The sequence below is a fragment of the Scomber japonicus genome, chromosome 3 (genome assembly GCF_027409825.1).
Source record: "Scomber japonicus isolate fScoJap1 chromosome 3, fScoJap1.pri, whole genome shotgun sequence".
Taxonomy (NCBI): Eukaryota; Metazoa; Chordata; class Actinopteri; order Scombriformes; family Scombridae; genus Scomber; species Scomber japonicus.
This window is the reverse complement of record NC_070580.1, coordinates 21,005,790-21,018,142: the sequence shown is the minus strand read 5'-3', so window position 1 is coordinate 21,018,142 and position 12,353 is coordinate 21,005,790. Positions and strand designations below refer to the sequence as shown.

At 38.2% G+C, this 12,353-nt stretch overlaps 2 protein-coding genes across 2 annotated transcripts; one reads left to right on the top strand and one right to left on the bottom strand.

Annotated features, from left to right (window-relative positions):
* Nucleotides 1-1,919: 1,919 nt before the first annotated feature.
* On the bottom strand, nucleotides 1,920-7,531 carry si:dkey-7k24.5 (somatomedin-B and thrombospondin type-1 domain-containing protein). The gene is made up of 6 exons (XM_053315533.1): nucleotides 7,427-7,531; nucleotides 5,610-5,766; nucleotides 4,990-5,181; nucleotides 4,376-4,454; nucleotides 3,779-3,964; nucleotides 1,920-2,037 (listed from the first exon to the last, which is right to left on the bottom strand). The coding sequence occupies exons 1-6, from the start codon at nucleotides 7,529-7,531 to the stop codon at nucleotides 1,920-1,922; spliced, it is 837 nt and encodes a 278-aa protein (XP_053171508.1).
* A 1,747-nt stretch (nucleotides 7,532-9,278) lies between these two features.
* Nucleotides 9,279-12,030, top strand: rdh20 (retinol dehydrogenase 20). Its single transcript, XM_053315532.1, has 5 exons — nucleotides 9,279-9,731; nucleotides 10,702-10,800; nucleotides 11,003-11,148; nucleotides 11,640-11,771; nucleotides 11,907-12,030. Exons 1-5 carry the CDS (start codon nucleotides 9,279-9,281, stop codon nucleotides 12,028-12,030), a joined length of 954 nt encoding a protein of 317 aa, XP_053171507.1.
* Nucleotides 12,031-12,353: the final 323 nt, after the last annotated feature.

The following is a 12,353-nucleotide window of genomic DNA, read 5'->3' as shown; positions in this document are numbered from 1 at the left end:
GAAAAATCAAGGCCAATGTATGCAAAACATTCAAACATATTTTACTCCGTTTCATCAAAACGTTCATTGAAACTTTAATAAAAAAAAGTTTTCTAGATCATAAACAAACTGGTCAGATATTAAATGTTCTTCTGACTGCATTACATTAAATCATCAACAACCTGGATGATTACATTTAATTCTCCAACACAGATAAAGGGCATTGAGACCGAACCTGTCATTTGAGCTTTTGTCCTATCATTTAGGTTTACTATACTATGGTAGTCAGGGACCATTATCTCTCGACAACGATGACAATCAATATTTCATGAATAGACAGCAAGCATTATTGAAGGAAACTGTCATTCATTATGGGCAAATATTACACAGTTGTGCACCCAAGTGCATAAACACATACACAAGTATTAAACTCCTGACACTAGTATTGATACTCTTTTTAGAAAAGGTAGTGCAAAGAAACATCAAGCATGATGTTCTGATTTGATACCTAGACTGTGATACTGTGACATAATATCACCACAAAAAAATAATGAAAAAAAAACAAAATTATTTTTACAAGTCATCCTTGTTTCCATTTTATTTGGGCACTTTAATTCCCATCCACTTTCAAGGGAGCCTTTCAAAATAGTGAAATCTAATAGTATAAAAGAGCTTTTAATTTTACTGAGATCCCTGTGGAGAGATTCTGGCATGAATCAAAGGACTCAAACATCATACTTTATGAAAAACAATTAAGTGATTTGTTTTATTTCTCATTCAGTAATACAAATTCCAATGAAGAGCACAGATTCTCAAACTTTTTCCATAACAAGACTCCAACTGTACAGTAAATGTATTTAGTTAAATTTTAAAATAGGATTTGGTTGTTGCGCTAGCTGCTAAATTTAACTATTAAGAGATTTACATTTTTTATTTTCATTAGAACCGATAGGGCCCTTTCAAGGACATGGATAAAGATGAGGTAGTGACGAAAACCCAGTGCGAACTACTGATTTAGCAAGTAGCTTAATTCTACACACACTGAATCTAACACTGTATTACAGGGTTGGGGTCGATTCAGGATGCCTTGATAGAGTAAAAACAAATACATACACAACACTATAAAAGGAACCAGTATTAGAGCATTAGACAAATTAAAAAGCTAGTACAAATTAAAAACATAACCTATATATTTTTTTTACATTTAAAACTCTCAGAGGAATTGACCCCAACCTTGCCTAAGCCATCAGTCTTTGTAAAGTACACTGTTTCCAGGGAATTGAAAAAAAGATATTTGAACGACCTTAGCCAGCTCTTATACAATGTTGTTTGTAGGTCCCGAGGCTGTCTGTTTTGTAAAAAAGACATTTTTACCTGTTGACTTTCTATGCTGTTGTTTCTGTATAAATGTTCTATTGTTCGGTGCATGTTGTAACTTTGGCGTTGTGACTGGTTGTGATTCACACAATGCCAGAACTTGTCATGTTAAAAAAAAAGTGTCTCAATGTCCCAAAATATTTCTATTTCTTAAGAAAAGCAACATTTCCCTTGGATGACTCTAAATGAAATAAATCAGATCACTTTACATTTTGATTAAGAATGGTCGACTTTCATTTTAAGTTGTTGATGAAATAAGGAGTATTTATTGTTGAGGTTTTTGTTCTGCGGTAAAGACAGTAATTGTATTATGTCCTGACTAAGAAATAGGAGTTTTCACTGGCACACACTCAACCAGCCATATTAATGAAAAGGTTTATACAAAGTTGCACTAACATTGAGAAGATTAGATCAGGTCATTATGACTAAAAAGACATAACTGACCATTGACCATTACTAATAGATTTAGTGACAATAGACCAGTGTTTTTAATTATGCTATTCTTTGTACATGCGTCTGAGTAGGTATGTTCAGCAAGATGGCTAACAGAAGGAAGAAGGAGGTCAGATAAAGAGGAAGCTGTGGACTGTTGGGCAGGAGCAGGCCTCCAACCTACCCACACGTCTCCACACACCCCTGCATTGAGGGTTTCCCACTGCCTGCCACTGGAGAGACTGTTTTCTGCAGAGGGGAGGGAGGAACGAGTTAATGGTCCAAGATTTCTCTTTAAATCTAAATGATAAACAATGTTGCCATCTAGTGGTAGTCCTCACCGCTAGCTATTAAATCTAAGATATAGGGTGCAGATCAATCCTGTCCAGAGATGAAAAAGAAACTAACAAACAAAAAATCCTTGAAATGAGATCCATCACAACTGACCTATATATTCCATCCACTAGCAGATACATGGGCCAGGGTCTGAACCCAGGATCTTATTTTAATAAAGTGAGACAGCTATTATTGGTAGCATAGGTAACTTCATGTATATTCAGTGTGCAAACTCTCTGTTCAATAAAAGCACACTCATAGACATACCCACTGAATGCAGGTGTGGTTTAAGTTAAAACAAGTATGAGTGAGGCCTACAGATGGGTGGCATTGTCCAATCACCTTTCTCTAAAAATTCAGTTACAGAAAATACCAGTACTGATGTTGTACTGGGTCTTTTTTGATTTGCATTTTATGGTAATGTGATAAGGTATCCTAATGCTAATTTATATCTTTTGTTTTATTTTGGGAAATATCCTTATTCAATTTCTTACCAATGATAAATATGAAGTTAATGCCAGCAGCCGATTAGCTTAGCATAGCACAAAGACTGGAAACAGTAGGACACAACTAGTCTAAACAGCTCCCAAAGGTAACAAAATACACCTACCAGCACTTCTCACTGTTACACTTTTTTTTTCTTTTACAGAGATGTGATCTGTCAATTATTGATCTTTTTAGAGGTGCTGTTAGATGGATTCTTTCACCATTGGACAGACCCAGACAGGCTGTTTCCTCTGTTTCTGATGCTTATGCCCTGACTGTAGCTTCAGTTTTGTCTTACAAACTTGAGAGTTCCATCAATTTTCTCATTTAACTCTCAGCAAGAAAGTGAATAAGTTTCCCAAAATGTCAAAGTATTCCTTTGAGTCATAGACAGTAGATAGTTAAACTGCATTGCTCCCTTAACAAGGCAGAGGCAACAGAGAGGGACCCATTTCATTGGTGCACCTTTTCCCTTTCTCCTGCAGGATAAAGTAATTCTCTGCCACCATAATATGTAAATATTGTCACATGAACAAAAACAGTGTGATTTTCTCTGATGAAAATGTGAACAGCATTCCCAGACTACATCATGTTCCCATTTCCTGTGCACTGAGCCCCAAACAAAAGAGTGTTATGAGCAATATTCAGGGCATTTAAACCAATATGGGACATTAGTAACAAATTTTTTGTGTAAATACGATCACCTTTCTCTAATAATTAGGCTTGCTGAGGGGCAAGTGTGTTGTTCAGTACCACCAGCAGGTGTAATTACCTTCAAATTTACCGTTTTAAGATGGTAATTACTGAATATTTATGTCTGTGCCACAGGATCATTGCTTCATTTCATTAGTGTGGTTAATTATGTTTAAAATAAAATTTCTTTACTTATGAGCAGAATTAACTACCTAATTTCATGGTTGAATAAACACTTGGTGTTCAAAAACAAATAACTCATCTGTCTCTTTTGGTCAATAACAAGTCATGGAAAATACAAACTATATATGATGTTTTCTGAATTCTGATAATGTCAAACATAACTTGTATTACTTGTTACAAAAAAGGATTCTTTATGAAGAAATCAAAGCTGTGATGTGACAGTACCTCAACCACAATCTTAATGCAGTACAAGTAATCTTACATTGTTACAAACCACATTCTCTATTCTTACCTGCCCTCCTCACTGTTTTCCTCTCCGTCTCCAGCACAGTGTTTCTGTCCGGCAGCGAGAGCAGGCGGCTGGCACTCGACACACACATGGTGACCCTCCATCAGGTACTGCATCCATCGAGTGTGTGGGCCTGCACTCTGCTGGCATCCTTTTGTCATAGAGGTCAACTGGAACTGGACACAATACCTATTTTACACACACACACACACACACACACACACACACACACACACACACACACACACACACACACACACACACACACACACACACACACACACACACACACACGTTTGTGTTTATGTTCTTGTGAGGACACTCATTGACAAAATGCAACTAACCTTAACCATCTCTAACCTTAAAAATCACAACTAGATGCCTAAAACTAACTCTTACCCTAAACTGAACTTAAATCCAATTCTAACATTAACTTTAGCCCTAAAATTGCCTTTTTGTAAAGTTTTGAGGACTGGTCAAAACTGAAATTGTTTATCTCTAAGATAGAGACACACATACATGCACAAAACAACTGAGCCTAAGTACACAGTGACAGTACTTCAGACAAAAGGGCAAGAACAATACATTTTTTTGTGTTACCCTATAATGTCGCTGCTGTCAGGAATGTCTCGTTTCTTCCTGGCGTTGCCATAGCCACCAGTGGTAATGAGTGCTGGGACTGCAGGGAGAGCATCCATGATAACAACATTACATGTGACCATGTTTCAATACTGGGCCTTATGCATTTAAAATGAGCATGAGCTGAGAAAAGTAGGATACTCTGGTGGGTCATTCCCAGATAAAGGAAGAAGGAAAAAATGCTCTTTTGAGATTTTGTTTGATTTATTTCAAAGAAAGAAAAATGGCGCTCTGGCAAGCTGGAAGGAGAGAAACACATTCACTCATATAGGCTTCATCTATAAATCTACTGGTTATTTCTTGTATAAGATGTTTGACCTGCAGAGGGCAGTGTCTACTATTCGTACTTTATATATACTACTTTTGTTATTTCTACTTTTGTGTACACAGACAAAAACAGACCCCACTCTTTTACACATACAGTCACCATGTTTGACTGAGCAACCATTTGGGAAAGTCAACTTTTTCATAATATAACTTTCAAAAAACTCATTCTGATTTTAAAAACTGTCAGATGATGATCATTTATGAGAGGACTGCTGAGAGTAGAAGGATCAAGGAAGATTTCTTCTCACCAAGTGAGTTGTGACAGTGTCCATGCTGAGACCAGTACTCTGCACAGCCAGCGTGCTCCTCCAGATGTGGACAGGGTGTGCCTGCATTGAGTGGCTCCTGCAGGACAGTCCTGCTCCTCCTGCGGACTGTGGCCCTGCAGGGCTCAGCACAACCCGACCACTGTGTCCACTCACTCACCACACAGGACACAGCTGAGGAGAAAAACAAAACTGCATCATAGATCTCATTTGATATTCTTCATGATATATCTACAAATCAATTTTCCACATGAATTTAAGGAAGTCAGAGCATTTCACATCAGAGGTCTGAAACGCTTCACTGGTTGTGTTTGGAGAGGATTAGTGGAGGTAGATATAATAAAGGTATCACTGATACCGTATCGGTGAACCTAACCTGCCAAAAACAGCATTTAAAATGTAATTTTTACAATAGTGTGATAAAATTTTGTTAAGTAATTTTGTTAGTAGTTACATGTTGAGTTATTTATGTTTTTCCTCATGTATATAATTATAATTTTACTGACAAAATATAATTACACTGTCCAATAATGAACATTTATGTGAAGTTTCAATATTTTAGTGATAAACTCTCTTTAGCACTATAGTGTCAGCTACAGTACCTGGGCAGGCTGTCTCATAGTCATGGCAGCAGTCCAGGGTGGACATACAGGCCTGGTCACAGTAGCAGGTGCCGTATGATCGGTCATATCTCCATCCTTTACTGATGCATGATGGGTCCCGGCCGGTGCAGCAAATCCCTGCTTCCTCACATGTTGACTGGCACGGAGAGATGAGGAATAAAAACACACCAAGACAAGCCAAAGTGACAGAGCTGCTCCTCCAGACTGTCATCATGACAACCTGGTGATGCTCTCCAACTGGTGTAGTGCACTTAATTGAACAATGATGCACCTGAAGAGGGTTTTAAAAAACGGTCCTGATAAAATCTCCAATAGTTTTAAAACTTACTCCTCTCATCTGCAGTCAGTCAGCCACACTGCGACCTACAAGGGCTGAAGCACAGGTCAGTGGGTTGTGTCAGCTTCACATCTCTTAAAGGAACAGTTCACCAATATAGATAAAGTAGCCTAAAGCACTAGACAGATCGCAGACTGTCTAGTGCTTTAGGCTACCCACAAAACTAAACTTCTTGACACTTTGCAATCACTTGTTAGACAATTATTAGCTTAGACTTATTAGGTCCCATTTATATACTGTGTCTATTAATGATTTTTCAAGGTCCAAAAATTCAGACAAAAGCAATCATATCTGCATTTCTCTACTATCAATGGTTCAATCACCAAAAGGGTCACAGAATACAAATATGTTAGTATCTGGATTGACAAAAATTCACTTTCATTATCATATCAAGAACCTTGCTGACAGAATTGGCTTCATAGAAATAAATACAACTTACCCCCGATCTGTAGGAAGAGGATCGTTGAACCAGTATCAAATTGTTGTGATGTAATTTACAGGAATGCTGCTGCCTACACACTTAGGCCTTTAGACTCAGTTTATCACTCCACCCTTAGATTTATGACACAATGAGCCACAATAATCTGACAGACTGTATCCTTTATTAAAAGGTCAGCTGGCTTTTGTCTGACTGAGAGACACAATGATCACTTGTGTCTATCTGTAAAACCCCGATTGTAAAATGACTGTCATGTAACCCATCTCTGTTGCACTGGAACTCTGTTCCAGTGACTGTCTGGCTCTTCATGCCAGGACTGAACTTTTTGTATTAGTGCCGCAAACTCATGGAACCTCTTGCAATGTGACGTAAAACTGTATAGTACTCTCATATTTCTTTGACCTCATGAATATGATTAAAAAATGCTCACTACGTGTCTGTGTTTCCTCGTTGCTTGCTTGTTATTGTTGTTTATTAGTGAATAAAAAGTGTGTCTATAGAAAATAATAATTCAGTTTGCTTGAATTGTGTGCTTTTGTGGCCTCTCTACAGATCTGTTGGTGAAGCAGCAAGCTTCCCTGGCCATGTGTGCCTCAACATGTGAAAAGGGTGGATTAATGAAACTCCTATGGCTGGGGTTATTCATGCAAAAAGAACAACACTGCGGACAGTGCAGGCCTCCACTCACTCAAACTCAGATTCCCAGTAGCCTGCTATTGTGTGTGTGTGTGTGTGTGTGTGTGTGTGTGTGTGTGTGTGTGTGTGTGTGTGTGTGTGTGTGTGTGTGTGTGGAAGAGGGGAAGAGAGGAGATGAAAAACAGAAAGAGGTAGAGATACGCAATTGTGGGTGCAGCTGAAATACTGCTCAAAACACAACCATCACAAGTCAAAGATTTGTATATGTTAGGGCAGAAACATATGTATAGACACAGTGAAAAGCATGAATGTGACAGCAGTGACTCCTTGTCCCTATGTGGCCCTACCTTGTGGCTCCAATGTGCATGTACAAAACTGTAATACTTGCAGGGACAGGACCACGTTCACTTCAGTAAAGAGCCAGTCAGCATGAACTGCATACAGCCACAGCTTATATAGACTTCCCCATTCCTGTAATGTGTTTCTCATCCTATCAAATATTTTTAATAGTAAAAGATGATTTTCTTTTTAGAATAATACCACAATTAAGTCACAAACATTTTTAAAATAAAATTTGTTTTTGTAATCAAGGCAGGTGAAAGTCATTTTGGGAGTGAACGCAGTGCCTTGAAAGTGGCACAGATTCAGCCGAGGGTTGATCCATTAGTAGAATACACAAACATTTATGAATCTTTTAAAGAACTGACTAGCAAAGAATCAGATACAACTCCACATAGGATCTACATCACATGAGCTGCATGGCGACATCAGGTATTACCACTAGATTTAAAGTGCTCGCTTTAACGTGATCAATGCTGCTATTTCCAAGTGTTGCTCCATAGACACACAATAGGGTAATATTCTCCCTCTTATAGCCTTCACCCTTTTCTGTAAATATATTGGATATTCTTTAAAAGCGGACATTTATTGAAAGATTATATTGTTGTCTAGATGTTGCTGTTTGGTAAAAACAATTATCTCATTACTCATTATGGGCATACACATATTGTGCACATGTACTTTTCATTGTACCATTGTTTTTTATTTAGATTCTTATAACCTAGTTGCTTATCAGGTAACCAGTTACATGAGAATCTGCTTTTATTGTCATCAAATACTGTAAATATTACTGTTGCATGGTAATCTGCATTAATAAATACATTAATATACAACTATAATATAATATAGTACTATATATAAGATGTTATGATAATGATCATTGTAGTAGTGTAATTCTCGGACCAGTCTCTCCCAATTCTGTTGTGCACAGAAAATATTTAAAAATGGATGGTTGGGAGGTAAACACGACGCTCTGGGAAATGGTCAGTGATGAGTGATGATTTTATATAATAAATTATAATTGGCTAAAACATGCAAACTCATAGCCCACATGCCAGTGTTGGGAGCAAACAAGGCTGGCAGTGTTCACCTAGAAAAACAAGAATGTGATACACAACGAGCAGCCTTCTTGGGGCATAAGTAACTCTGCAGAGATTTACAGTTCATATACATAATCTCCTTATGTTCTCATTTAATGTGATGCTCACTGCTAAAGGGTGATGGTAGAACTGAGACTAAACATTGTCCTTAAATGACTATTTCACTGCATAACTTTGCTGGGAGGCAGCAGCACTGTACTATCCTTGTGTATAAAATGGCTTGGAATCTACAAGGTTTTGTGCATTGATGCTTAATTAGCAGCTCTACATTTTTACTCATTTTTACTCAGCTCACTTTCTTACTTCTGTATTACTTCAGAATATGAAAAATTCTCATTAATCCTGCTCATTATTCTGGTTGATGTGTACTCAGCCATGTAATTCAGATAAGTGTTTCATTTCTCTAAGAATGATAGATAGCCTATATTGTGTGTGAGTTTCACGTGTGCAATATGTGCAAGCTATGAACTTGAAAATGACCTTCAAAGACCATCAAACTTTAAGAATCTGTACTCATTGTAATACTGTCAAGCACGTTATTTTTTTCTCAGTAAGGGTGAAAAATGCATACATTCACAGCTTACAACAAAAGTGTGTATATTAAGAGCTCAAAGTATTTTCTCTAATCCGGGAGGAGAGTGTTTAAAAACGCTATGGAGGCTGAGGGTCACAGAAGGAAGGAAACACCAGCTTGGCTGTCTGCAAACTTTAGGCAGTAGGAAACACATAGGTGTGAAGTTAAATCCCCTTTAGACCGTTTTTGCAATCAAGATATTTAGCATATTAATTAGGGCAAAATGATTTTTCTAATGGACCTCCAGATGATGCTGCTGGATGTGATTTACTTTATTCTGCGCAATACTGTACGCATATTCCTGCGTCCACGTACAAAACCTATTGATGGTGAGCTGGTCCTTATCACCGGAGCAGGTGGTGGCCTGGGTCGTCTCTTTGCTCAGGAGTTCACCAAGCACGGAGCAGAAGTGGTGCTGTGGGACATCAACAGCAGTTCCAATGAGCAGACAGCCAAGCTGGTGCATGAGATGGGGGGTAAGGCATACACCTACACAGTGGATGTGACCAACAGGGAGGATGTGTATCGCAATGCAGAACTTGTGAGGAAGGACCTGGGCCGAGATGTTACAATACTGGTGAACAACGCTGGAGTGGTGGCTGGCCAACGTATGTTGGACTGTCCAGACGAATTGATGGAGAGGACCATGAAGGTCAACTGCCATGCTCTCTTCTGGGTGAGGCCTATTAAGTCACGGTGTGAATTTACATGTAGTCTTGAAGACATTTGTCATGTCAGACCAGACATGATGAGTGGTGAAACATCTTCAAGACAACACAGGAAGTGTGGATGCTTTTGATTTAAGAATATTATTTTCTGTAAATTGCAGGACATACATATGGATATGGATGTCAATGTGTGCTTTTGGATGTTTAGTCAGTACAGGCACTTTTATTTGCAACTGTCTTTTAGATCTGTTTGTCCAGAAAAAAACAATACTTAAGAGAGTAAGTCATGCCTGAGTGTTCTGATCAGGAACTCTTGTAGTGAATGACAGACAAATATTGATTAAAGCTCTGTGTATTTTGTTTATTTGTCCTCTTTGAATGTATATTCAAAAATATACATTCAACGTTACATAAGACAATCAAGAAAAGTACACATGTGGAGTAATTGTCTTGTTAATATGACATGTGACTTGCTGTTGAACACATGCATGCTCTGAGACTTGGACTCTTATGATGGTGTGCCCCCTATGATAAATGATTTGCAAAAACGATTTAATTAGTCTTTCAATCAAGTTAGGCCTGCTTTGTATGTGATTCACTCCTTTTAGTCCAACGCAGACAATGACTCAGCACTGAATGACATTTGGAAAGTTGGATTTAAAGCTTTGAATTGCAAAATGTATGAGTTAAGATGGTTTCCATCATTAACTCCTATACAGAGCAGGTTATTGTAAATAATGCACCACATGACATGTAAAATGAATTCCGTCTTGCTTTATCCCCTTCACGCTATGTACTACTGGATTCCCAAATCAATCCTCTTAATGTGAAGCTGCTCATGCAACATAAGCTTCCTTCACATTGAGCAACATTTAAGTCACTATTGTTTGTTGCTTCATAGTATAACAACGGCTTACTGCACTATTATAATATGTGTATATGTGTGTGTGTGTGTGTGTGTGTGTGCGCGCACCTCAGACTGTGAAGGCCTTCCTCCCTCAAATGAAGGCCCAGAATCACGGACACATTGTGACGATTGCCAGCGTCCTCGGCCTCTTCAGCACAGCTTGTGTTGAGGTGAACCAATGAGGGAGAAACATCACTACAACACCAAGATATGACACTTTTATTGTTGCAGTCAAATTAAGGAACTCATACAATAACACATTCAGCAGTCTGAGTACACCACTTGTAAATAATGGTTCATAAATATTTCATTACTTGTAATGATACAGTAGACAAGTGTTGATGTGTGTGTGTGTTTTATCATTTGAGACAGGATTACTGTGCTAGTAAGTTTGCTGCAGTGGGCTTCCACGAGTCTCTGGCCCATGAGCTGCTGGCTGATGAGGTTGAAGGAGTGAAGACTACTCTTGTGTGCCCCTACATTGTGGACACGGGCATGTTTGAGGGCTGCAAGATACGGTATGTCAACAAAATAATCACATTATATTATTATCCTATGTTTAATTCATCACATTTAATCACATTCAACCACAAACATACAATCTGAAAATATTGTAAGACATTTGATTGTAATTTGAATATATGCATTATTCTGTTGTTAACATAAGTTAAAAAACGCTTTTAAAAAAAGCAACTGCAAATTACAAAGAAATAATAATTAACTTTGGCATTATGTTCCTTCATCCTAGAATGCCTGGTTGCTGTTTTCTAATACGTGTATGATGTATTTCATATAAAAGGTTTCTTTAATTGGTCGTTCTGAAATGCTGAAATATGAAACTGGGGCAATTCTATTCATTTTTTGAGCTGAATGTGATTTTTGCTGCATTGGCTGCAATTATAATAGGCAGCGACAATGGTCTCTGTACTAGAGTTGAATACTGACTGGAATATGGGCTTACTCTACCAACTAATAAGTGACAGGCTTTGTCCTTTGGTGCCTCTAACAGGGAGGAAGTGGAACTGCTTCTGCCTTCTCTGGATCCCCAATACTGTGTTGAGCAGGCCATGAATGCCATTCTGATAGACCAGCCATTGGTGTGCATCCCGCGTCTCACCTATCTGCCTTTCCTCTCTAGAGCGTGAGTATCAAGACAGCTGACTGATACTTGTTCTTTGCAGGGTTTTGAACATTTCTTCATAAATGTATCTGCATGGATTTAAAGCTAATATTCAGTATTCTGCAGACAATGAGTTTATGTTCTGCTCTCTTTCAGGTTATTGCCATGGGAATCCAATGCAGTTGTGTATCGTTTCATGGGGTCTGACAAGTGCATGTACCCCTTCATTGATACCATGAAGAAACAAGTGTCAAATGGTGTCACTAACGTTGTATTGTAAGACAACCTAAAAAAAGAAGAAGAAAAAAGTTAAAAAAAAAACCTAAAATTAAAATGATTGAAAAGATCAGATGATGCAAAAAAAAAGAAAAAAATCCTTCTGCTTGTCTGGACAGCAGAGGGCCTAACAGCCCAGTTACAGCCAGGATTCAATCACATGTGGATGGTCAAAGGTTACAGAGGTCAGGTGGAAGGGACTTTATATTGTAAGACTGATCATTCAGAAGCCTAGATGCCGACTCAGCCAAGTGGTCATCAGTCCTCAAAACAATTTCAATAATGATCAGATTAAGCTTTTAAGTCTATTCCAGCTGTTCTCGTTAT